At 28.2% G+C, this 27,783-nt stretch overlaps 4 protein-coding genes across 14 annotated transcripts in view; 3 read left to right on the forward strand and 1 right to left on the reverse strand.

Moving 5' to 3' along the window:
* LOC145940715 (dynein axonemal heavy chain 1) overlaps window positions 1–15,201 on the forward strand; it is an 86,469-nt gene extending 71,268 nt beyond the window's left edge. Inside the window, exons 36-52 of the mRNA XM_083046169.1 lie at window positions 753–883; window positions 2,329–2,434; window positions 3,713–3,867; window positions 4,248–4,427; window positions 4,842–5,232; window positions 6,700–6,971; window positions 7,616–7,926; window positions 8,486–8,711; window positions 8,877–9,072; window positions 9,359–9,552; window positions 10,207–10,361; window positions 10,736–11,102; window positions 12,544–12,723; window positions 13,035–13,286; window positions 13,733–13,885; window positions 14,247–14,515; window positions 14,840–15,201. Coding sequence (XP_082902295.1) covers window positions 753–883; window positions 2,329–2,434; window positions 3,713–3,867; window positions 4,248–4,427; window positions 4,842–5,232; window positions 6,700–6,971; window positions 7,616–7,926; window positions 8,486–8,711; window positions 8,877–9,072; window positions 9,359–9,552; window positions 10,207–10,361; window positions 10,736–11,102; window positions 12,544–12,723; window positions 13,035–13,286; window positions 13,733–13,885; window positions 14,247–14,515; window positions 14,840–15,095 — 3,794 coding nt within the window. The 3' untranslated portion in view covers window positions 15,096–15,201. The remainder of the gene's footprint in view (window positions 1–752; window positions 884–2,328; window positions 2,435–3,712; window positions 3,868–4,247; window positions 4,428–4,841; window positions 5,233–6,699; window positions 6,972–7,615; window positions 7,927–8,485; window positions 8,712–8,876; window positions 9,073–9,358; window positions 9,553–10,206; window positions 10,362–10,735; window positions 11,103–12,543; window positions 12,724–13,034; window positions 13,287–13,732; window positions 13,886–14,246; window positions 14,516–14,839) is intronic.
* Window positions 15,121–16,314, forward strand: LOC145940723 (dynein axonemal heavy chain 1-like; the record flags this gene model as incomplete). The annotated part of the gene is made up of 3 exons (XM_083046190.1): window positions 15,121–15,342; window positions 15,686–15,809; window positions 16,053–16,314. Coding segments are annotated over 3 exons (564 nt in total), but the record flags the coding sequence as incomplete, so codon positions are not given.
* Window positions 16,315–16,824: 510 nt separating this feature from the next.
* Window positions 16,825–18,505, reverse strand: LOC145940722 (cytochrome b-c1 complex subunit 8). Its single transcript, XM_083046189.1, has 2 exons — window positions 18,272–18,505; window positions 16,825–16,960 (listed from the first exon to the last, which is right to left on the reverse strand). Exons 1-2 carry the CDS (start codon window positions 18,426–18,428, stop codon window positions 16,866–16,868), a joined length of 252 nt encoding a protein of 83 aa, XP_082902315.1. The 5' UTR covers window positions 18,429–18,505; the 3' UTR covers window positions 16,825–16,865.
* A 2,058-nt stretch (window positions 18,506–20,563) lies between these two features.
* LOC145940716 (rabphilin-3A) overlaps window positions 20,564–27,783 on the forward strand; it is a 15,357-nt gene continuing 8,137 nt past the window's right edge. For 3 of the 11 annotated variants that reach the window (XM_083046177.1, XM_083046180.1, XM_083046181.1), the window contains exons 1-2: window positions 20,564–21,194; window positions 27,208–27,282. In XM_083046177.1, coding sequence (XP_082902303.1) covers window positions 21,190–21,194; window positions 27,208–27,282 — 80 coding nt within the window. In that variant the 5' untranslated portion in view covers window positions 20,564–21,189. Of the gene's footprint in view, window positions 21,195–24,802; window positions 24,923–27,142; window positions 27,283–27,783 lie in introns of those variants that run through there. The other 8 variants (XM_083046175.1, XM_083046170.1, XM_083046174.1 and 5 more) reach the window with 8 other exon arrangements.

Raw genomic sequence — 27,783 nt, forward strand, 5'->3', positions numbered from 1 at the left:
TTTTGCGAATAAGATAAAATGTAAAATGTGTGGAAGAAATGGAAAACAAAATTTAGAAAAAAAATTAATTATTTTAATATCATATATAAATTCCTTTTTAGCAGACATAATACTTCAATTATACTTAACTTCAATTAAAGTAATAGAACTGAAATAGGTTAAAACGAAAATCTTTGTTTTATTTAATTTCTATTTCTTATTTTACCGGTGTACATTAAGCGTAGCAGGAGACGGATGTCGTAGGTCAAAGGTAAACGACCGCCATCGATAATTTTCCAGTTCGTAAATTTAACGCCGACTGTCTGACGGCAGCTCGTAGGTCGTAGTAATTTTGAGATATCGATTTGACAGAGCGCGGATATTACTCGCATGTTAGAAAATAGGAAATGAAATATCTCATTTGTATTAACTCCCTGCAATATATCTTTATGTAATATTTTAATTTAATTTAATTTATATTTATATTGCATTTCAATTTTATTTATTTTATTGTTATTAAAAAAAAGCATAAGTTATCAACGTTATTATTATAATAGAGAAAATTCCAGAGAAACTATGTTCTTAGTTCTTATCTATTAACATCATGGCAAAATGAAACCCATCTATTAGAGCTTTAAAATGTAATCATGAAGAAAATTCAGTGCCTCTGTCTTGTCTTTAAAACACAAGACAATGCAAATGACTTCATCTAATTTGCATAAATCAGCATACAGCTGTGTCTTTGTAATTCAACACGCACCCTTCCTAAACAGGATTAAACAAACTGGCGAACACAGAAGCAGAAGTTAAAGATATGCAGGAACTATTAAAACGTATGAAGCCTGAGATAGAAAAAGCAACGGAAGCTACAGTAGAAATGATACAAAAAATTACCCAAGACACGGTAAGCATTAAATTCTGTTGAAGAAAGTTTTATCCTCGTGAAATGTAATGTCTCTCATATGGAAATGCAACTTATGAATTAACAAGGAGAATCTTGCCCATAATATTCTAACTTTAATGACACTTTTATAATTAAAACCTTATATAAAATTTCTCAACCGTCAAAGAAGATTTGATTTTTCCATGATCTATTTGATCTTTCACAATCTCTTTTAGAGACATCTTATAAGTTCTCTTTATAATACATATTATATGAGACATTTATAATAAAATAGATGATCCAGTTCATGAACTTTTAACGATGTTGATAAAATTCTTTAAAGCAAGCTTTTGCAAAAAAATCAGCTTTTAGCTATTCTCTTAATCGTATTACTTAAAATAGTTTTCAATATAATTTTATAACGTTTCGAATAAATTAAAACCATGTTAACAAAATTTCCTTATAAATTTCGCATCACGACGCGAGACAAAGTATGAAATATTATGTTAATTAAAGGTGAGAATATTTAAACAAAATGTTGTAGTTTTTTCTTGTCAATTAAGAAAAGATATCGCTAAAATAAAACAGTTATTCTTTAGTATAATAAATTTTTGTTCATTAAAGTGTACATATCAATTAAATAAAACTCTTTGTAATAAGAGAAAATTATAATATTACAGTTTTTAAATTTAGTTGTTTTGATTTCAGCAAAACAAAATTATATTCTATAAATAAACATGTGGTACACCATAAAGTTATTGATAAAAAATTCTCATATTGTTTGTTTTCAATATAATAATTCAATTAAATAATTTGTTTAGAAAGTACACAATTGTTATAAAAAAAACATGTTTAAAAGTTAAATGATCAAATCTCCATGCAGGGAAAATAAAATAAAAACATTTTAGCTTGAAAAAGTAAAGGAATATAATGATACAAAAATCTCCTAACAAATTATTACATTTTTTCAATGATTACGTTATTTGTGTGACAAACACACACACATAGGAAATAAGGATTACAATCTAATATTATAAGACATAATTATTACAATTATAATTACATCAGTCTTATTTTTATATGTATATTTATTATATAATTTTATTTTTGTATTTTTAATAAAATTATTTTAATAATAATATTACTTTTGCTTAATCCTGTTTCAGGAAAACATATATTAAATTGAGACATATTCTTGTGAAAAACGTATTAAATTGTGTAATATAAATGTTCAGAAATTGAACTGTATGTTTCGATAGAAAGAACAATGGATTGAATTTATCTGCCTGTGTAAAGTAAAATTATTTTAATAATAATATTTCACTTTATATAGGCAGACAAATTCAATCGTTTATACTGTTCCATCGAAACATACCGTTCAATTTCAAAATATTTATATCACACAATTTAATGCGTCTTTTACAAGAGATATGCTTTATCAGGAAATATACATATATTTGTTGTAGATTGAAGCGGAAAATGCCAAAATAGTAGCGATGCAACAAGAAGCGGCGGCATCCAAAATGAAGGTAGAGAATAAAGCGATCAGAGATGAAGCGGAAGCTGATTTGAGTGCGTTTTATTTTTATTAAGCTTAGTAGAAATTTCTCGCTCTGCGAGAGCAGTACACTTCATATTTTTTCACACACAATTGCATGCATTTGCACAGCAAATATTTGCAACAGAATTAAAAGAAGAGACGTGACAAAAAAAATGTGACGCTTATCTCACTTTAATCAGTCTTTTTTTCATTATGCTTTATTTCTTTTTTGATTATATATATTTTATAATAACGGAAGAGAAGAATATCAAACGCACTATTGATTCAAATTATTTTTTATCGCGCATTTACATATCTTGCACATGACAGTGAATAAAATTATCTAATCCTTTCAGGTTCAAACATTCTTAACTTATATTTATATCAACTTAAATTAAATTAAATTATTATATCAACTTAAACTAAACATTCGAAATGCTAATGTAAAAGTGTGTTTATTTTTAGAATGATACGAGATTTTATTCAATTTTGATACTATCGGAGTATAGATTATATCTATCATATGTATAAAAGATTATATATGTAGAGGATTAGGATTTATATTCAAATATTTCATTATCTTATGAAGAGCTGCTTGTATTAACTATCATATGTTTAGGTAGATTTTAGCGCACAACTTTACTCAATACACATAATTAGTTCTCTCACCGTTTTTTATCGTATCTTTGTAAGTTATAATTACTTTAAATCTGTTGGGAATGTAGAAGTATGTTGGAAATAACATTTTTATCGTATTGCGGAATATCATGAGAATATGTAAACAATGAATATATAATACGTTATTTATTTTTCCGCTTTTGAGAAAATGTATCGCTCAGCCATATGCAGTTTAAATATCAAAATCTCGACAAGGGATTTTGTATTATAATAATAAACGTAAAAGCTTACGCGAGTGCATATACATAAGTATTATACACAGCTCGTGAACACTCAATTGAGTAAAATATATATATATATATATATATATATATACATATATATATGTAGCATACAAATCAATACAAATAAAAGTTTGGCATGTACAAATCTATGAAAGCTTCTTGTTAGTAAACAAAAAAAATTTTTAGTTTTTAATATCAAAGATAAAACATCGAAAAGAGTTGTGAAGTCAATGTCTCACAGTATTTATTATTTTCTGTTTATCTGAAGAATTAAATAAATACTATATTTTAGAAAAATATTATAAATTTGAGCACATTTAGCCATTTTAGATAAGTTTAAATAATACTCAAGAGAACTCAACGCGAAATTGCCTGTCTATATAAATTACATATTTCATATATTTGCAGATGAAATAAAACCAATGCTCGAGGCTGCCGAGGCTAGTTTGAAAGCATTAAATAAAAACGATATTGTGGAAGTAAAAGCGATGAAGAGGCCACCAGTAGGAGTGCTTTTAGTGATCGAAGCAATGTGCATTGTGAACAACGTAAAACCCCATAAGGTTCGTTTAGTGCATATGCATAATTATGCAAAAATGATGCTTTTCTTTTATAAACAGAAAACAATAAATTATCTACTCTTTATTTTATAATATGTATGCAATTGTAATCATAAAATTTATGCGATATAGTAATCATTGTGCTCGTTATTATCGTTTGTGCTTTTAGTTATTATTTATTTCTGCATATTTTATTTAATATAGCAATATATTATTTAGAGTATATGTCTTTTTGTGAAAATTGGCCAATAAAAATGTTTGTTAAAATTGATATTTTAATTAACTGAATTCGAGATGCTTTCAATCAATTCGAAAGAAGTACAATACGATTATTGATTAGTTTAATTACACAGACTTTATAAGGCATATGGCTGTATTATTAGCTCCCTGGGAAACTGCCTGGTGAGAAAATATTAGATTACTGGACTCCTGGAAGTCATATGTTAGCAGATCCAATTCATTTTTTGTACACAATGGAGCATTTTAGGAAGGAAGACTTTACGGAAGAAATGATCAATAAACTCAAGGATTATATAGAAAATCCCAACTTTGAACCAGCCAAGGTAAAAATCTATCTACAGTTGTATTATAATAAATTACATTCATCAGATTGTTCGCCTTTTTTTCATATGAAATATTTAGTCCAGAAATTTAAACCAATACTTTATTTTTATTTACTCTTATAGAGATTTCTCTATGTTATATCGATTTTTTATATAAGAAGGAATAATTTAATCGTGCAAATAAAGTAATTTGTGATAATTTTATAAAATTAATAAAGAAAAAAAGAGATAATTTATTTATATATAAATTTATTTCTAAAATAATTTTTTGACAGCATTAGAAAAATATTATATAAAAATACGAAATTATCGAAAACTGTAATTTAATAATATACATTGTGAGAATATATCTTCATTTTTGTTATAATATTTTAATTAGCAAAATAATACATCAGCAAATTACAATATCGAAAGGTACTTCAAGTCTCGAAAGCTTGTCATTCTTTATGCTTGTGGGTCCACGCAATGTACAACTATTACTTCGTAAATAAGAGACTAACACCCAAAATGATAGCTTTGGCGAAAGCTGAGGAGATTTTGATTGAAACTGAAAAAACTGTTGCAACCGCTATGGCAAGACTGCGGGAGATAAAAGAAGGTATCGAGAAACTGCAAGATCAATTGCGGGAAAAGGAAGAGAAGAAAGCTGACTTAGAAAGACAGAAACAGCTATGTGAGGAACGAATGGCTCGAGCCATAAGACTGATCGTGGGTCTGTCAGATGAACAGAAGCGATGGATCATCATGGTAGACGATATAAAAGTGTCCTTAAAAAATGCTATTGGTGATATCCTTCTATCGTCAGGTGCGAGCAAACATTTTTCAATCATTACTTCGCTCGAATTATTCACTTTTATTTATGTATGAAAAAAGAAAGTAGAATCATCAATCATCTACATATTTTCAAAGAGAGAGAGAAAGATAATTTTCTTATATAAATCTGTTGTATTATTAGTCAAAATAAATAGGATAATTTAATATATAACAAAAATTTATAGCATTTGTTAGATATTATTGTATTTTATTTTTAAAAAAAATACTGTTTTAGATATAATAATTGTTTTAAGATATAGTAATTATGATGTTCTAACATTTAATTATAAATTTTTAAGGAATTTATATCACATAAAAATATGCTGATTATTATATTTCAATCTATTTAAAACGACAAATGGATCATAACTACAATGTATAAATCATAGTAAAACAAAGCTTTCTTTCTCTTCTTTCTTCATTTCTCCTGTCACTCATGCATAATTAAAATTATCAAAAATATGATGTTAAAAATACAAAGAATGTGAATAAATATAACATTAATAAAATGATTTAAAACTTATCATCAATAACTATTCAATATTTTGAGAAATATGTTATAAAATCTATCATAAATAATTTCCAAACTAATCTATTAAGAATGTTGCTTTCTAAAATTCTGTATGATCTACTTTAACAGATTTAACGTGACATTTACGATATAACAAAATCACAGTCATTGTAAATCCAATTTTCTCGCTAGGCCTTAAGGGGAGTTACTCTTTGTAGAGAATGGTGACATTAACTTGATTCTATCAGATATGAGAAAGTGAAATCCTCTATATCTTACAAGAAAGATTTAAGAAAAAAATGTATATCACACTATATAGAGAGTTTTAATATTTCATTTTTCAGTATCATTTTTAATATTAAATTTCTTTCATCTTTTATAATAAAATAAAATTAATAATAATTTACATATAATTATAAAAATTATTGTTATTTTGTCAAAGGAGTATAAGAAATAAAGAAAATAAAAGATAAGATAAGAATTACACACATATAAAGATATTAAATTTATTATTTATTAAATTTATATTATTTTTAAATTTATTATTTTATTTATTAAATTTATTATTTATTAACAGAAGCATCTTTAATTTTTGTTTCTAATATTATAGCGATTTTTCTAATTGCATTAAATTATTTTTTTTTATTTTTTGAAATCAAAAACTTATTATTTATATAGTATTGTTAAATATTATAACGTATATATATTGTGTGTGTATCTTAGTATTGATCTCTGCCAGTATAAATTTCATTGAATATAACACTACACTCTACATACAGTTCATTGATTGTTCCGATTGTTTACTGTTCTATTAACGTATAGGAGATCGACTAAGCTCTGGATTCATCAGCTTAATCGAATGTCTGCAATAGCTCTGTTCATTCTAACAACAGAGCAAGCCTCATTTCACACAATCCCTTTACTTTGAAAGCTTTCATCTTATTACAGGCGCGATAGCATATTTAACGCCATTCACGGACACCTATCGCCAGGAACTCCTAGCGATCTGGTACAACGCTCTCGGTGATGACGTGCCTCATACTCCTGGCAGCAATCCCGTATTGATACTCGGCAATCAGACAGAGATAAGAAATTGGCACATTGACGGTTTACCGAGGGATGCTCTGTCCGTCGAGAACGCGGTTCTCGTGATGAATTCAAATCGATGGCCCCTCTTCATTGACCCTCAATCGCAGGCGAATAAATGGATACGTAATATGGTGAATATCACATCGCGAAAACACAATGAGATTTTAATATTTTAATATTTTCTGCACGTAATCTATGCTCTACATAAATTTATGTAGGTACCTATTGATAAGAAATTTTCGCAATGGAATACAGCGTAAAACTGAGATTTGCTAAGCTATATATTGAGAATATATTAATAATTATAATCATATAAAATTCATAATCATATAAAATCACAATAATTTATGACGGTTGTTATTATAATGAAAATTTATTACTGGAATGTTTTATTATATTTGCATCAATTTTCTCTTTATCTGATAATAAAATCACATTTGTTGGAATGTATTGAATTTATCTGATAACGCAATAACTTTGTTAAAAATATTTATATATTATACATATATGTGTTTTATGTATATTTATATATGTATATATATATATATATAATATATACGAAAACCATATCGCGTATAACGTAATAAAAAATATGTGATTTTTTTTAGAATTAAAGAAGAACTTACGATAGTAAAGAATTTATAAATTTATATATTAATTCTTATATTTATTAGTTTAATGTATTAAATAATTGTCATATTGGTTATTACTTATTGTACTTGGATCGCATCTTTTTATCTATTCTTTTAATCGGCCAAATTATTCCTAATTTCAGTACAAGCCAATTGGACTTGCAATAGCAAAAATAACAGATAAGAACCTTTTACGCGTCATTGAAATTTGCGTACAAGTCGGGAGACCCTGTTTAATCGAAAATGTTGGTATCGAATTGGAGGCTGCCTTAGATCCGATTCTTACGCGTTCGTTATTCGAGCATGCCGGACAATCGAGTATCAAAATCGGCGAGAATATTGTACCTTATAACTTCGATTTTCGTCTTTTTCTAACTACGAGATTATCAAATCCGCATTATACTCCAGAAATAGTGGTAAAAGTGCTAATAGTCAACTTTGCGCTCACTGTTAGGTAAGATTTTAATTCTTTTAAAAGAAAATATCTATCTGTGTGTGCGAATATTTTGCATATGCGAATTTTGTATAAATATATTAAATTCTTTGTATAACTTTTTACATGTTGTAAATTTTGTATATATGATTATTATAGGATTATAAAATATTTTTTTCTATTATTATATATTATTATTTTGCGATAAAAGTTATCATCTAATTATAATCAATAGTAATTGTGTGCAATGAGAATTTTAATCAATATCAAGTCATTTTTAAGATAGAAGAAATTTTATATATATATATATATATATATATATATATATAATCTGTGCAATTATTTTTCCTCTTATTTCAATTTATTATTCTATTTTCTGAATACCAATAAATGTAATTAATGTAAGATTGAATAATTAATATATCTAATCTTTAAGTTAAAAGTAAAAAATATAATAAAATAAATAAAGTTGACTTAATCTTAATTGATGAAAAAGAAAAATAGATTCAACCCCAATTAATACAGATTGATATTATATTGATATTATATTTGTATCCCAAGTATATATGTAACCTTACAGCGGTCTTGCCGATCAGATGCTCTCTCTAGTTACGATACAAGAACGTCCTGATCTCGAACAAGAAAGAAACACACTTATTGTATCAAGTGCTGAAATGAAACGAGATCTGAAGGCGATTGAACATAGAATTCTTGATAAACTCGCGATATCCGAAGAATCGATAGTTGATGACATTGACCTGATTCTTACCTTAGAAGCTTCTAAAGCCAAGAGCGAAGAAATCAAGGTCGAGTTAATAAAAAAGAATTATATTTTTAATTTATTCTAAATATATATGTGTGTGTGTGTGTGTGTGTGTGTGTGTGTGTGTGTGTGTGTGTGTGTGTGTGTGTGTGTGTGTGTGTGTGTGTGTGTGTGTGACATATTTTAACGTAATTTTTTAAAAATATAGATAAAGATGGAAACTGCCGAACTTACACAAACAAATATCGATTTAACAAGATCATTATACATGCCAGTAGCAAATCGGGCACAAATATTGTTTTTTTGTATCGTTGATTTTCAACGTATCGATATCATGTATCAATATTCTTTAGAATGGTTTATTGTTATATTTAACAATAGCATATCAAATACTGAAAAAAGTAGTAAGTATTTTTCGTATTCTAATATTTAATTGCAATCTCTCATATATGTCTCATTAATTTTAAACTTATTTGATACATAAGTTGCAGTTAAAAAGATTATATTTTTCTACATAGATGTACATAACATTTTTCTTAAATTTAAAATTCTTAAAAAAATGGAGAAGAGGATCGAGAGACATGTTAATATCAATTTTAAAATTCTAGAAACTTTTTAATATTTTAACATGTTTTTTTATTTTTAAATAAAATATTTTAATTTTTAATTTATTGTAATTTAACTTTGCAGAAGATATTGATAAACGAATTGCAGACATCAATGAGAACTTTACCTTCGCACTTTTCTCAAATGTATGTCGCAGTTTATTCGAAAGACACAAGCTACAACTCGGCTTTCTCATCTGCGCACGTATTCTTTTAAATAACAAAAGAATCGATCCGAAAGCGTGGCAACATTTTCTTATTACGACCTCTCCAATACGGGTAAAATGTGAAGCGAATTTATAACTATAGTTTGAAACATTACATTAATTTTACAATTAATAAAAATTTACTTTATCGAATTAATTAATCATTATATTAATTTTAGGAGAAAATATATAATTTATTCAAAAATTTTAAAACATTGGATATAAAAATCATATATTATTAGATAAAAAAATATGAATATATAATACTAATGTGTTCATAAAAATATTAATATATAATACGTAAATAATAATAACAGTACCGTTGTAATATATAAAATACTAAAAAATTTACTTATTTATTATTATTTGAAATAAACTTACAATCTCGGAAACTAAAAATTAGATCTAAAATTATTGTTGTTATATATTATACAATATACGTTAGCCTATATATTTTCAATATATTTAGCGTTACTTTGATATAAATCAAGCATAAAAAATTCATCAAACATAAAAAAAAATATATATAAAATTAAGTTAATTTTAATCTATTTCTACACTTAAAAAAGATTTTCGAATTAGATTTGTTTTACTCTCCGATTGTTTTTACCTAAAAATTAAAACAAATAGCTGAAAATAATCTTCAGCATATGTAGATAAGAAAACATTTATCACATTGTCGGCATATTGTCGATATATATTGTCTAAAGTTTTTTCTTGTCTTTAGAAATTGCCAAATCCCGCACCAGAATGGATTGCTCCAAGATGCTGGAGAGAGATTCAAGCTCTAGAGAGACTTTCAAAGTTTGACAAATTTGTCACATCTTTCCATTTATCTTTAACCCAATTTAAAAACATATTCGATACTCAGGAAGCGCATTTGTAAGTAAATTATCTTCTTTTACATTTAATCTCTTACTTAGGTAACGATAAATAATGATCATGGTGTTGAACCAATTTGTAGGAAATAATTATATCAATTTTAGTAGGAAAAGGAAGAAGGAAAAAATTATAAATTAAATTGATGTGAAATGATTTACTCTCTTTTCTCTTTAATTATATTTTATATTTTAATTTATTATTGAAAAATTAAGAAATCTTTTTTTTCTTTTATTCGCAAATATTTTTTGAAATCTTTTCAGAGAAGAGATATAAAAGAATTATATTAAAAATTTTTAAAAATTTAATCTGTCGCGTTCGTAAAACAACTAAAATAAATATTTCTTTCATTAAAAGTACAATCTTGTCCCATTTAGAGCACCATTTCCCGAACCATGGAAGACGAAGCTCGATGATTTTGAGAAATTGTTAATACTTAAGTGTTTGCGGCCCGACAAACTGATCAATGCTATGCAACTCTATTTGATAAAGTATTTGGGTCAACAATTTGTCGAACCGCAAACAACGGAATTGTCGACGATTTATAAAGAGTCATTCAACATCACGCCAATTGTCTTTATCTTATCACCTGGTACTGATCCGACCAAAGAGTTATATAAGTTTGCCGATAAGCTAAAGATGGACAGAAAATTATATTCGATATCTCTTGGCCAGGGTCAAGGACCCAGAGCACAGGCTATGTTGAAACAATCAACGGAGATGGGCACTTGGGTCTTCTTTCAAGTTAGAAACTATCTTTCGATATAACTAGATAAGATAAAATTCTACAAAAGATTTTAATTCATAAAAATAAATATATTTATCTATTTTATGTGTCTTAGAGTAGATGAAATAATCACATCAAAATGATTCGAATTTCTTATTCTTTTTTATAATATTTATATATTAAATACAATAGATAATTATATATGCAAAAAATTATTAATAACTTAAATAAATTTAAATAGATTAAATAATTTTCATCAAGAAACTAAAATATCACAAATTCTTTTTAAAATTTGTTTTAAGAATTCTTTAAAATAATACAAAGACAATTTCGAGTTTTTATAAACAAATAATAAAATGGTTGAATGTTAAAATTAAATAAACTAGTACTTTCATCCTTTCTTCTCGCTCTCGCTCTTTCTTTGTTCCCTAAACATTCATTATTATGATAAAAAATGTTTTCAAATTAATAAAAAATGCTCATGTTATAATGAAAAAGATACTGCTACAAGAGTACAAAGGTATCTATTTGTTATATTGAATAAAATGCCCTAATGAGTCTATATATAAAATTATATATAAATTTTTCAGAAAAAAATGTTTTAATTTCGTATTTTATGTTACATTCAAATTGTGCCACATTTTATATGAAAAAATACGTTATTTAAAGATATTTAAAAATTCAAGATAATAATTATAATGGATATATTGACAAATTGTTTTATTCAAATTAAAGTACTATCAAAATAAAATCTTTTATTTATTTCGCGAATGTAAAAAGACATATCCTTCGTGAGCAAAATACTAAGCTTTTTGTATAATATGAAAATTTGTCCTTTTCTTATCCGATAAGATAAAATCTGACGGTAAAAGAAAAAATATCTTATTTTAATAATATAAAACATGAGGAATCGGAGAAATAATTTATTGTGCTGCTCATAATATCATAACGATAAAGAAAAAAAAGGAGATAGCAAAATTTTATATTCAGCAAAATAACTGAATTCATTATTATGTATTACACATGTATTACAAATAAATATTATAATAGAAACAATATTGTGTTTGATCTAAATATCTAAAGAGAATAATAATTATTTACTCATAGCTAGTTCTTCCGCTCTATAATATACAATTTTCTACGATATGTTTAGAATTTTTTGAATCATATTCAATATATCCATTATAATTATTATCTTAAATTTTTAAATATCTTTAAATAATGTATTTTTTCATATAAAATGTGGCACAAATTGAAAATATTTAAAAAATACATATATATGTAAAATAATGCTATACTAGAAAAGATGAAACTAATAATGTTATTGAATTGTTATCGACATATATATGTATATTAAACAATCATGAGAAAAATGAAAATATATTTGATATATACTATCTGCGTATAAGACATGGTGTTAATAGCAATATTTATAATAAACGTTTTTCCTTTTTATAGAATTGTCACTTGGCACCAACTTGGATGCCGCAACTCGAATATCTCGTTGAAACATTATTACAGAAAAATATTCATCGAGATTTTCGGTTGTGGTTAACATCCGCACCCTCTTCCAATTTTCCCGTCAGTATTCTTCAAAACAGCAGTAAAATGACAATAGAACCACCGCGAGGTATAAAGGTATCAATATCATTATTTTTGTATAAAACTCTACTGAAATTCTACTAAACCTGTATAAACTTTTTAGATAGAATTATTTTATTTTGTATTTAATTAAAAGAATATTTATAAATGCATCAAAAAAGTATTATTTTTCATGAAGCTATGTAACTTTGTTACTTTTAGGATTAAAAACACAAAAAAAACATTATTTATTACAAGAATATAAGTAAATATAAAAAAAATATTAAAAAACACGTTTTTGCATATTACATTTTACTCATAAAGTGTTTACCTCATTTTCTTTTATTTTTATCTGTTTTTTAACCTAGGCTAATATGTTTCGTGCATATCTAACACAAGTGACAGAAATGCAAGAGCTTCTGCAATCTGATCATCCAAAAGCTCCGCCATTCAAGTGGCTTATATTCTCTCTTTGCATGTTTCATTCGATATTACTCGAGAGACGAAAGTTCGGTCCTCTTGGTTTCAATATATCCTACGAATTTACAAACGGAGATTTAGCTATATGCTTGTCACAACTACACATATTTCTTATGGAATATGATATTTTGCCATTTAAGGTAAAATATCGATAAAGTAAATTAGAGAAGCAACTCAAAGCATTCGTGTTTCAATCATTTCCTCTTTTAACTTCGCAAGTATTGCGGAACTGATATAAAAGAACACAAAGATATGATACTTTCATATTCTCTCACTGATAAATATAAAGTCGTTACATTAAATACGTGATTTCATGTTTTGCGATATTTAAAAAATTTAATTTTAAATTACATTTATTATTTTTTATATAACATTATACTGAATAAAATATCTTGACGCAACTATGTCTGCACAATAATTTAAACAAATAAAATTAAAAAATATTAATAAATTGAAAAAATGTAGAAGTTTTATTTAAGATTTTTTTTATTCAATCATATCTTTGAATTCAATTTATCTGCTTAATAAAAATAAATTATATAAAATTTTTCGTTCTTAAATAATTATTATTTGGACATAAAAAAAGGTTCTCATATATACTGCCGGGCATATTAATTATGGTGGACGAATAACAGATGATTGGGATCGCCGATGTGTTCTAACACTTCTCGAAGATTATTATAATGCCAATGTTGTTTCCTCAGAGTATCAATTTGACGAACAAAACATTTACCATCAGGTATATATATTCAAACAATAAATATTTTCTAAAAAAACACCTCTATAATACAAAATTGAAAAGCTAACACAAAAAAGAAAAATAATTAAAATATAAATAATATGACAAAAAGTCAACAAAAATTTTTTAAATTAAATTTTTTCTCTTTTCTAACAATTTATAATTTTGAAGTTAACATAGCTTGAAATTTAAATTGTCAACAGCAAAAGACTGTATTTATTTTCTCGACAACATTTTCAAAATATTATTTTATATATTTTTTATCCATATAAGAGCATTTATAAATATATACAAAGACACTATTGTTAATCATGTTTTTATTTTCTTATCTCAATGTCATGTTGTATTTTCACATATGAAGCTACCAGCTGCAGCGTCATTCAACGATTATCTAGAGTATATAAAGGGTCTTCCTTTAAATGACGATCCGTCACTCTTTGGCATGCATTCAAACGCCGATATAACATGCGCTCAAGCAGAAATGTATATTTACCTCGCAACTTTATTAAGTATGCAGCCTAGAGAAGTCGGTATTGTAGCTGCAAGTATCGAGAAAGTAACAATCCAAATAGCTAACGACATATTAACTACGATACCCGAACTATTTGATTTAATCGCAATGGAAGCGAGGTACAATTCAATATCATTTACTTATCGTTGTTTAAATAATTAAGATTTTATTTTTTAGCTTTTAAAATGAAATTACTTTGTAATTTTTAATAACAAGCTTTTTGTAATTTGTATTTTTAACATATAATAAACTATCTTTCTTTGTATAATATATATAATTTCTAAGATATAATAAAGAATTATTATCTCATGACATAAATTCGATAAAGAAAGACAAATTCTGATATATTTAAACGAATGTAGCACATACATGAATAAGTTAGAAATTAGATATATAAAAAATGTTAATTAAACCTTTAAGTATTAAAATTAATTGAATTTCAGATATCCTATATTGTACAAGGAATCTTTTAATATTGTATTACTACAAGAAGCCAAACGGTACAACGACTTACTTGAAATCGTACAATCAACGTTACAAAATCTTTTAAAAGCTTTAAAAGGCTTAATCGTTATGTCAGAAGAGCTTGAAATGATGGCCACTAGTCTTTTTAATAATAAAATACCTGCGAATTGGCAAAGGAAGAGTTACCCTTCTCTAAAATCTCTAAGTAGAAAAATATATCAACTATATATTTAACAATTTACTATAATTTTTATTTAATTCAGACAGTTACATTAAATATATTTTATCATTTTTATTAGCCGCATGGTTCCTTGATTTAAAAGACAGGATTAAATTTATAAGGGATTGGCAAAATCACGGTATACCGTCTGCATTTTGGATCTCAGGTTTCTACTTTCCTCAAGCCTTTCTAACTGGCACGTTGCAAAACTTTGCGCGCAAACATATAGTATCTATTGACAAAATCGATTTTAGCTACAAGGTACGCCCTCAGCCTGTAATTAATCGATTAATAGGTCAACGTGACTTGACGCACAACATTCAATAATTACAGGAAAATAGAGATTGATGGTGATTCAATGTCTTTTAAGCTTACGAAGAAATTTATTTGATTTAAATAGTAGTCAAATCAGAATATGTTCACCTCTATACATAAATTCTAATTTATGACACATACATATAATATCGTGCATATTATATGCTTGAATTAATTATTACCAATTAATTAACAAATATAGATTTAAATCAGTACTAATCCCCAAAAAATTATTTTGCAAGAATTTTTATACCAATTGTAAAAATCAATGTTATATACAATGTCACAGGTTTTAACTTCCAAACCAACACGGAGGCCATCGGATGGTTGTATTATTTATGGTCTTTTTCTGGAAGGTTGTCGATGGAATGGAAATAATCTCGTAGAATCTTTACCAAAGGAATTATTTACTGGTTAAATATTAATAATCTCTCATTGTATCATACACACAGATATACAGTTATACACACAGTACTTTATATTAAAACACACGAAATTGCTAAAAAATTAATTTAATTAACTAAGCTTCCGAAATATAAATAACTGTGCTTTTCAAAGCTTTTAATTTGTTTATTAAGCAAATTAAAAATTGTTTGGTTTGTTCTGAATCTTATTTCTTATTCAAATAACATATAATATTACCGTCTATTGTCTAGATATGCCGCCAATTCTTCTGTTACCGGAAATTAATCACGTAATTCCATCTCGTGGAATTTATATATGTCCTGTATATAAAACTATTGAGCGCTCTGGAACTTTGACAACAACGGGACATTCCACAAATTTTATTCTAGCAATGGAAATTCCTGCTGATAAACCACAATCGCACTGGATAAAAAGAGGAGTGGCATTGATATGTGCTCTAGACTATTAATATTTCTCTTTATATGTCATACAATTTATTGTTATTTGAACAACAAAAACAAAATATGAATGCATTATTGTATTTGTTAATTAATAAATAATTATTTATACCAAATAAATATTTTTTATTATAAAATAGCATATTAGAGATAAAATATAAGGAGCATTTTAAACGTTATTATTATTCTATTCGGAAGTATGTAATGTATACATACAAACTTCAATTAAGTACACACGAACTTTAATTATTTCATAAATCAATTATTATATAAATTTGTCCCCTATATTAGCTAATAGTTGAAATACATATACTATATGTAAATGTTGAATGTACATGAATCATATTAGCATTTGTCTTTGCTAATATCTTATAAATTATTTGCATATTAAAATGTAATTATTTATGATATATTACATGTCTAATATAAGTACGTGCGCGCGTAAATACTTTAATAAGAAGCAATACTTTTCTTTTTATTAGATATTTTATTTTTATTATTTTTAATTAGATTTTTAAACTTTTTAGAAATAATTTTAAAGATAATATCATGTATTTAATCACATAAAGCACTTGAATTTAAAAATAACTTAAACAATTTTTGCATTCATTTGTCATTCTCATATAATTTGGGATCTTTGCGACTATATCGATCATGTGCTGCAGTGGACCACTTATAAATCACAGCCGACATTATAAAACCTAAAACGAAAAATATACACTCAAGAACAATCGTGAAACAAAATATTCAATAAAATAGAAATTCCATTGCATATATACATATGTATAAATCAATTGCTATGAATAAATATGTCGTTAAACAATTCTGTTGACTTTGTAAATTGACTCTTGTAATTTCCCCATAATGTATTCCAGCATATTTCTATCGATCAAATGTGTGCTTTTATCGTACGCGTTTTTTGCTTATCGCGTATTATATCATGTGTCAATGCATATATGGAAATAAAAAATGAATGTTCACATACATTATTTGATGATATATGTATTGATATTTATAATAACCAGTTTTTTGTTTGTTATATGTATAATATAAAATATAAAATCAAAATTTTAATATATGAATAATATTCTTGATATTGATGTCATCTCTATCAGTATAATTAAAGATTTGCAACATTGCAATTTTATAGAAATAAAAGTATTATACGATCATTACAGAATTGTTATCGAGTATCCAATCAATTCCTATATTATAGAATTATTATTCCTATCGAGTATCCAATCAATTCTTGTACTATTAAATTATTATTCCTATACTATAAATCCTATACTTATTATTGAGTTTCCAATCAACTATTCATTTCAACCCTATTCATTTCAAAATAAACTTTCACAAAATTGTTGAGCCATTATTGCGTTGAACAGCTCGTAAGAATAAAAGTATATACGTGCAAGACAAATTCCGCAATAGATCTGTCTTTGTTTAATATTCAAACGATAGTTTTTCGTCAAGTTATGGAGTTGTAAAATTTTTGGCGCACTCCAGCTTCATATATATATATTCATTATTATGAATGAATATGCTGGAAGGTTGGATTATACACATGCGCACACTATCAGCTGATTCCGGTAGCCTATTTTTAACGCGTCTCATCAACGATCTTAGAAAATACGGATTTTGAAACAAAATCTATCTACTTCTCTTGTCTCTTTCTTATGCATTTAACATAATATAATATATATTGAAAGAAATAAAGAGAAAGAGAAAAAAAATTAAGTAACGCAAACTGATTAAATAGTCTTGATTGAAGGCAAGAGATTAAGCAAGCTGATATTTTAAAAATAAACATTGATATATTTAAGATTATATGGAAAAAGTTTAGATGCAGAAAAGAGTAAGATAAATCATCAAAATTCTGTCAATATATTAATAACCAAACAATATAATTAAAATACAAAAAAATGATACATTAAAAAAATAATTAAAAAATATAACATTCTGTCTCTTTGTGCTCCTTTTATTTTTTTATATTTAACTTTATAAATATATACCTGGAAGCATCGGTGGCAACGCACGTATTGCTCTATTTACTAAATTAGGTATTCCATGCGTCATTGATTTTGCCCAAGCTCGTTGCTCTGTGGGTGATAAACTGTAATACACGACTCTACGAATCCTAATTGGTAAATTGCCAAACTGCAAACCCATTTTGCGCAAATCGCAATAATACAGATTAAGAAATTATGCTGTGACTTCTAACTTCTCGCTATCATTGCCTTCTATAAGATTTCTTTTGATTTGAAAAAAAAGAAAAAAAAACAATTGCAAATTAAATATGTCATAAAGCGCATTCTAATAATTAAAAATTAGTATTATATCATTAAAGTTCTCTCAATTATATCAAATGATAAGAGCAGAAAAATCGATAAAACTAGCTTCAAGAATATAATGGATATGGAAGAGATCTCTTATGCCGTCATGGGATGATAAACCATACATTAAACATCAAATTCTGGATTTCCAACAAAAGGTTATGCATATTAGCTCGCAATTATATATACAGTATGGTCATTTTATAACAAATATTGGAATGATTTCAACAAATTAAAAGATATCTCGATAAAATCGAGAAACCATGATCCATCAATCAATTTTCTAGAATTAGATACATCAATACATAACTTTATTAAATAATCTTTTAAGCTTTATTATTTTAAAATTCTTTTTTTATAAGCTTTATTTTCCTAATTTTATGATAAAAAACAAAAGATTAGATTAATTACAGCTAGCGTTAAATTATATTTCTAAGCACATGGATCAAAGCACATTGATCAAAGCACTTTTCACTTCTGCAATTTTGTATCTTTATAAATACTTGCATTTGAGAAAATAATAAATTTTTACTGATATGCTGTAGATTTTAATAAATAGATAATTTTAACATACTTATTGTCTATCACGCGAAATATATTATAATGCACTCAATGTATTAATCCTAAAACTTTAAAATTGACGAATCTTGGTATTATCCTTTTTATTTTATAATTGACCTTAATTAAATCGAGCATTATTATAAAACATTTTATTCTTTTGAGCTTGTAACTAAACTGACTTGAATAATTGACTTTTTTGTGAACAAAATATGGTACGTATTCTTACAATATTATCATTATTAAAGAAAACTTTATTTTCTTTACGATAAATATTAACATTGATGCAATTTTTATAATAGAAAAAAATAATGAAGGTAATAAGTAATCTCTTTTGTTCATTATGTTGTGTATATACGTACTTATATATAGTAAAAAATAAAAATTTCTTTGAGCAACTTAAATAATCCATCCTTCCAGTCAGATTCATCTGCCAAACTATAATTTCCCTCATCGTGGTACATTCGTCCCGGATACGCTTTTTCGCTCGGGATATTGTCTCCTAAGACACGATCTAAGCAAGATATTTTTTGCTACCCTCTCTGATAGAGGAATGCTAAGGAAAATATGGACCGGCACGTGGCAAAATTGGCGCATGCTTACACGGCAGTGCGTAAAATTTCGCTGCGTGACCTAAAATCCCGCAAGCCCGTGAGAAAGTCGGGCTTTTCCTGATCATCGACCCTCCTGTGCAGACTATTGCTGCGGCAGCTGCGAAGTACGACACGTCAATAAGTACGATATAGCACAAGGACACCTGTTTGCCTCGAGCGGCATGCATGGTGGCAAACGTGTCGTTTGCAAACGCGTTACGAGCAACAATCGGGACGCGATTGCGAAGTTTACACCTAGTCACGCGTGACGTACGAGAAATCCGCTTCATACTATATATTTCAGTCTCCGTCTTTCAACATGATTATGTCAATCCCTCAGATTCACAGAAATAGAGGCTCGATCAACAAACCAAAGATTAACATATAATTAATCAATTGTTGTATAATTGATATATGTGTTTTCGTGATAATTAAAGCTGCTCGTGATAATTAAAGAGATATTCTATTTATAATAATTTTATATAATAAAAAAATGTGTGTACACATAAATATATATATATAAATGAGAGGAGTGATCAGTGAAAAAATTAAGTAAGTTGAAGAAATTTAATCTTTCTTGTCACCGGACTTGAATGTATTTTACAAAATTATCACGCAACCACGCGATAACAGTTTGTAAAGAGCGCCTACCATTGTATTCATCGCAGAATGCCCTACTTCTTGGCCGCCACGCGCCGTTCAATTTGCACGATTATCTAGTCCCGGTTGATGCGCTAAAAAGGCGGTACACGCGCGGGATAGTTTCAATCACGCAGCGAACGACGACGATGATGACGATGATGACGATGACGACAAAGTACGGCATATTGCCTCCGTGTCCCGGTTTTATCTACATCCACGCCTGTTGCGCCTGACAAGCCCTTTCTTTATTAGCCTTCTCTCTGTCGTTCTCTCGTCTTTCCCTTTCTTTTCCACCCTCCGCCACCCTACGACTTTCACCTGGTCACCCTCTCTCGTCGCTCTACTTCTTTCCCTATCTCATCCCTCTCTTCTCTTGTACGCTTGATACATCCCTGCGGACTGTACGAGCAAGGGGAGAGCTCTCGCATCCTTCCACCCAGCCAACCTTCTACCCTTCGCCGCTCTTCCACCGGCTCTTCCGCCGAGTGGAGCAGCCGCGCGCGCGAGTCAGTTACTGAGGTAGTGGCGACTACACACCATACACCAGCAGCAGCACCCAGTCAGCACCCGCTTGTCGGCTGGCGGATATCGTGGCAGCTCGTGGCGGCAACTCGTCACGGGGGTTCCCGGCGGACCGGCGCGACTTTGCGCGATTGCCGAGTGTTGCCACCGACGCGGGAACCCAGGGGAGAGCGCGGACTAATTAACGGTGATGGTTAATTGACGAAGAGCACGAGTCACCAAGAGCAATTGACCGCCCGCGCGCCGACGCGACCAGTTGCAGCCTGTTGCAAGCGCTGGATTATGACGTGAGTTCTATCTTTTTTTTGCTCTTCCGTAACTTTTTCGTCGCGTCTTTTAAACAGTCAATTAAACATAATCAGGATTTTCCTTGTAATATTTGATTGTAAATTAATTTTATCGATATATAGCTGCGTATGTCACGTTAAACGCGTACAGTGTTATGTCAAATCAATGTTCTGTCATGTCCTTATTTTATGCAATTTAACATGCGTTCTCTCTATAACACACCATTCTTAAATAATGAGATTTTAAAGATTTTTCCAAAAATATATATATATAATAATTATCTCAACGGAGTTTCAATGTTTAAATTTAGAGAACGTAAGCACTATCTCCATATGTCAAAGTAGCATGCGCTCTGTTTTGACATATGGAATGTTACTTCTCGTAATCGTGTCGACGTATTATTAATGAGGGTAAAAAATGTATTTATCTGCTTATCCATAAACGTCAAACGCATTTACATTAATACTCAATCATCCCTTTTGACAATTTCGATATACCGAAAAAAAATTTACTGCGAAATATGCCACGTTACGCAAACTCTGCATAATTTATGCGCATAACGTAACCGAGCGGACTGAATTACTTAATTATGAAGCTTATGCATAACGGATGTACACTGCGGGGGATGTCACGGCTGTTTTCGTTATTAATAAGCCGATGTGCGTTGAACGCAGCGATACATACACAATGTTGATACGCGCGTCACAAGTGTCGTCGATTGATCGCCAACATCGACGTAACGCAATCGCACTCGATTCGGTTCCTTTTTTTTTTCACGAGAGACGACCATCTGCCACGCGGCAGATAGCTGCTGAGAAAAATAGAACGTTTATACCGGTGGAAAAATCTCGTCAGCTACCTCAACATATGCATACACATACGTGTCTCTTTCAATCTCTCTCTCGCTTTTTTACATCGCGTGTCGGAACATCGTGCGAGCGCTCTTTGGACTGCATTTTCCAGCAGCTTTGTTCCTTTTTTAAAGCAACACGAGCGTGCCGTCATAATAAGAAAGGTGTAAAAGACTTAGAGAGCTACGAGATATGCACCATGAGAGTATCGATTCTCCGGAGCAAATATAGCCACTTTCGTTGAAAGTTCCTTTGTTCCCTTTACCGCGGTGAACCATATGATAGCGTGCCGCGCGCGCGATGAACAATAGTAGTAGATAGCAAGACGGCGCGTGAGTTTATTGAATTTTCCGCAGAAACTTGCATTCCGCAAATTTGCATTTATGCGATTTACGTATGTATCACCGAACACAAAAGATTCTAGCCTATATATCACCAGAAAATTTTGGACCTTTGTTTCATTTTCTCGTCATGTACACACACATTCGCGCGCACGCACACATGGCACAATTTGAAATTGTAAACAATGTAATTTAACATAATTTAAATTAATTAATTCCCTATTAAAGCATACCAAAAACGTTTACTTAAAACAAGAAGGATTTCTATATTTTTTTGAAGATTATTTTATATTAATTTTACGTGAATTTTATGTTATTTGAAATGTGATGCTTTGCAATGACAATTGCTTTAAAATCATCTGCAATAACATTATAGTGAAAGTAATTGACGCACACTAGAAAAGCTGCCTTTAAGCTGCGAATTCGAATCGAGAATGCTAGCGCGTACCGAAAATTAATTATATACACCGACAATTCGCACACACATATTATGCGTATATAATAATTTTATGCCAAACCAACTTTATATTTGCCAAGGTTACAATAAAACGAAATACGTAGTAAAAGTTATTTAAAAAAGTTGATACAAACGTTGTACATATCCGATAATGTAATATCAATATAGGTTGCACTGGAGGGACAATCATTGATTTATACTACTTCGTGAGGTAAAGTTTGAACAAAGTTCGAGCAAGTTGAACAAAGTTGGCGTAAAATATTTTCCTTGGTGTATTCGCATTACCTTGAAAAGCATGACAACACATTATTTCCTATTTTTCACATAAATTCCTCATATATCAGATGACTCGAATAGTCTCTTATAAAAGCCAATATTACCAACATGAGCCAACACATTGCAATATATGAGAGTCCCTGAGTGAATAAATCGTATAAGCCAATAAAAAGATAAAATTTTAATTTGTACACATTTCTGCGGAAAATTATTACACGTAAAATACAATTTTGAATATTTTTCATAAAAATATGAAAAATGTTATTAAAATAAAAATTGATAAAAATTGATAAAATTGAATATCGTGCGGTGATAAAGCTTATATTAAAAAAAGGTTTACGTCAACGGAAATTTTTAATGAGATGAAAAATGTATCAAGTAATACTGCTCCTTCATTCACAACAATAAAAAATATGCTACAGAATTCTTTGTGACAAATAATTTTCCACAAATGCTGAATGTGGCAGTAATAGCGAACAGATATTTTGAAAACTTTGAAGAATCGGATTTTCGGAATGAGATAAAACCACTGAAGTTGGTCAAAGTACGTTGAATTTCAGGGAGATTATATTGATATATGAAAATATTTTCAAAAAGAAGAAAATCTTTTATTATTAGGCCTTTTTTTTCAAATTGCCCTCGTATCATCGTTCCGTCAGTTGACTCATATGAATGTCATATATCATTTCCTTCATTTTATCTTAAAAATTTGATGAATATGTGACTACTATATGCAAAACTCACTATCAGCGAGATGCGATAACATTGTTATGCGGAAGCATATCGGAGCCATGTTTGTGGTCAGCGATACCAGATGTCTGATTCGCAATACATAGCCGCACATTTTTATTGTCATTCCTCGAATATTTCTCATTTTCCAAGGCTCAGTAGAATAGAAAAATTACGTTGTATGCCGTACAGAAAAATAAGCGAAAGAATGGAGAAACGAGTGGGCGGTGTAACTCCTACGTCCGAAGAAAAATCTTTTACAGCTGGTATCGCTGAGGCTGGGAGAGGGAAAGAAGATAATAATTCACGATATACATGTCGATACGCCTGCACAAGCTTGACACGTTAATATTCGTAAATAACGGATATGTCGCCGAGTTGTGAGTTGTGTTATAACACGAAATTGGAATTTCTATTTAATTGCCAAGTATTCGCAGCGAAATGATATAAGTGCCATTATTAAAAGCTTATTTCAATGTGAGTTTCTATGCTGTGTTATATAAATTATGTGCAGTAATTTTTTTTATTTATTATATTTTAATTATTATTTTTTTTTATCAAAATGTTATGTAGTAAATTGTTGAAAGAAAAGGAGAAAAGTCTCGAAAAAAAGAGATTCAGTGTGAAATGAAAAAGAACTGTTTTCTATGCAAAAATGTTTCTCTTTTTTGACACATATTTCTTCTATATATCTATTATTATTCTTTACGTGCTTTATTAAATAAATTTTATATATCATACGTTTACAATGATAAAAGGATTAAGAAAGAATTAAATTGACTAATATATCAAATTTTTGCATAATGTCAAATTTGACAGTTATAAAAAAAGTAAAATATATAGATGAAAAAAATATAAATAAAAATATTATCTCTCCAAAAATACATGCGTAAATTACTCTTTGTTATTTGTGCAGTCTTAATCGAATTCTAAATTGAGTTTGAAGAAAAAACAATTAATGTCGCAGAGGAACCCGTTAAGTGCTACTTCAATCTGCCTTGGAAAAGGACGAAGTTTTTATACGGCTTCCGACTGCTGTTATTTTTTTACAAATGATATCTATCAGATTAAAGGTTAGTGATTAATTTTAATGTTCTAATTCTTATTTATAATTTTTCTTATACTCTTTACATTGTTTTACTTTTGATTTTTAAGAGAGATTAGTAGAGATTTTTAAGACATTTAAGTAAAAATCATTAAATATATATAAATATTATACACCTCTTTATAAGTATATAAATATTAAAAAAGTGCGATGATATTTAACTATAACTTAATGCAGCAATTAATTTCTTATATATAAATTTAAATATAATTAGAATCTATAACTTAAAGTCCATATTCATGTTTCATATTCAACGTTAAATATGGTCGTCTAATTACAAGTTGAAGGCAATGTAACATAATAATATAAGATGTAATATAATATTTTATATAACATAAGCAACTTTTAAAATTAGATTAATGCATTTAATGTTTCTCTTTCTAAAAAAGACATGTTAAGTCGATTCTCGCAAGTATTGTTGCCTCTTTTCCGCGATGCTGATTAACTGTCTCGATTTGCGTTGTGCGTTATATTATATAATAGTATCGAGAGCTGTCATCGAGAGGACTAGCAGTTTAACAGTTTATTCAAAATAAAATAAAATAAAATAATAATATGTTTTAAATAATATGTTATAATACTTTAAACTCGATTAATATTTTTGACAGTTATCAGCTGATTTCTGTCAAAAAATATTAATCGCAGATAAGGCATTATAACATATTATTTACAACATATTACTATTTTAATATTTTTAACATATCATTATTTTAAAATTTAATTAGCAAATTAACGCTTTATTAATATTTTTTGACAGAAATCAGCTGATTAAAGCGTTAATTTGCTAATTAATTTTTAAAATAAAAATATGTTTAAAATATTAATATAGTAATATGTTGTAAATAATATGTCATAATATATCTTATCTGTGATTAATATTTTTTGACAGAAATCAGCCGATAACTATCAAAAATATTAATCAAGTTTAAAGTATTATATATAAAATATTATTTAAAACATTATTTTATTTTATTTTATTTTGAACAAACTGTTAAACTACTAACCCTCGCGATGACAGCCTCTCGATGCTACGAATATAACGCACAATGCGAATCGAAACAGTCACTCAGTATCGCAAAAAAGATGCAACAATACTTGCGAGAATCGACTTAACATGCTTTTTTAGAAAAGAATGTTATAATATTTTAAATTCGATTAATATTTTTTACAATTTTCAGTTGATTTTTGTCAAAAAATATTAATCGCGAAGATATTATAACATATTTAAAATATATAAATATTTTCAACACATTATATATACACTTCCATTACCGCTAAAAATGTTATAAAATAAATAATTTCTCACTCACCGATACAGCACATATTGATCTGAAAACAAAATATTCAAATTATGTATATGTGTGTGTCGAATATCTCATAAACAGTTTTTAAAAAATGCAGAGTTTAGAAAAAATGTTTTTATTTTGCATACCTCACAGTTGTCCCGCTGTCGCCCGATGCCTCCGCGGGCCTCCTCCTCCTCTCATGGTCCTTCGTAGCACTCGCGACACTCGCGAAAACACGAATAATTACGATTGTCCGACACTTTACGCGGTACTCCCGACACGCGAAACTTTACACGGCACTCCCGACGCGCGACACTTTACACGGCACTCCCGACACGACGCGTGAATCGCACTGTATGGCAATGCTACCTGTAACAAATAAAATACATACATATATTAGAATAATCTTATTCTATCGCATTATAACATACACAATATAAATATAAATATGTAAGCTAGAATATTTAATTAGCAAATTTTCGCTTTATTAATATTTTTTGACAGAAATCAACTGATTAAAGCGTTAATTTGCTAATTAATTTTTAAAATAATAAATAATAGGTAAAAAATTAAATTTTAAAATAATATGTTAAAAAATTTAAATAGTAATATGTTGTAAATAATATGTTATAATATCTTATTTTTGATTAATATTTTTTGACAGAAATCAGCTGATAACTGTCAAAAATATTAATCGTGTTTAAAGTATTATAACATATTATTAAAACATTCTTTTTTAACATAAAATCAAAGAATGGCGCGCGCGTATCGCGCGCTTGTGTTGTTCTAGTAATATAAACAGCAAATATAAATTTATTTCAAAAGCAATAAACAAAAGAGAACTTGTGTAAACTTGTGAACTTATATACATATTTGTGGATTGCATATCTTTATTGTTCTAGACAGATTGAAACTCTGCGCGAAGCAAATAAAATAAATGGTACATTATAAACAAAATAATTCACAGTGAAATGGATGAACCAATAACACGAGGTGGCAGGTGGGTTTGTCCGAACGATCGGCATTTGGCGTTGCGAGCAAAGTAAGTTCGAAAATTTATTTTCATCAGTATTATTTTCTAAGTAGAAGTCAATACTTAAATATTTACGTAAATTAAAACAATTGCTCTACATCTGTGATTTTGATGGATATTTTAAAAATAAAAATAAAAAATATTTTTTTATAAATATTTTCTCGCGCAGTCAGGATTGAAACAACTCTTTGATACTAATTAAATTTATTTGATCTGGAACAAAAATATTGCCGAAATTGTAAAAAATATTTTTGATATAAAAGTTCTGTAACGCATCTAATGTATTTTATAACTTGTAGTGTAATGTTTCTAACTTTGAAATATTTATGTGATTTGATGAAAAAATTGTAAATATTAAATATCAACATAAAATCATTAAAACCTACAAATAATAAATGATTTAAAGCTTAAAAATTTCACTAATTGAAAAGACGTGAATATACTAAATTCTGTCAAAAACACTGGACCTATTATATAAATCTAAATTGATAGATTATATGTTTGCCGGAA

Source organism: Prenolepis imparis, unplaced genomic scaffold (genome assembly GCF_030444845.1).
Source record: "Prenolepis imparis isolate NDT839.2.m4 unplaced genomic scaffold, iyPreImpa1.0 SCAF_9, whole genome shotgun sequence".
Lineage (NCBI taxonomy): Eukaryota > Metazoa > Arthropoda > Insecta > Hymenoptera > Formicidae > Prenolepis > Prenolepis imparis.

What these genes read in the sequence shown, in the direction of transcription:
- LOC145940722 (XM_083046189.1), bottom strand. Translation starts at nt 18,428, where the DNA reads ATGGGTTTGCAGTTTGGCAATTTACCAATTAGGATTCGTAGAGTCGTG. An exon ending in GTTGCCACCGATGCTTCCAG is followed by an intron (nt 16,961 to 18,271) that starts GTATATATTTAT and finishes TTTTCGTTTTAG; the next exon opens with GTTTTATAATGTCGGCTGTG.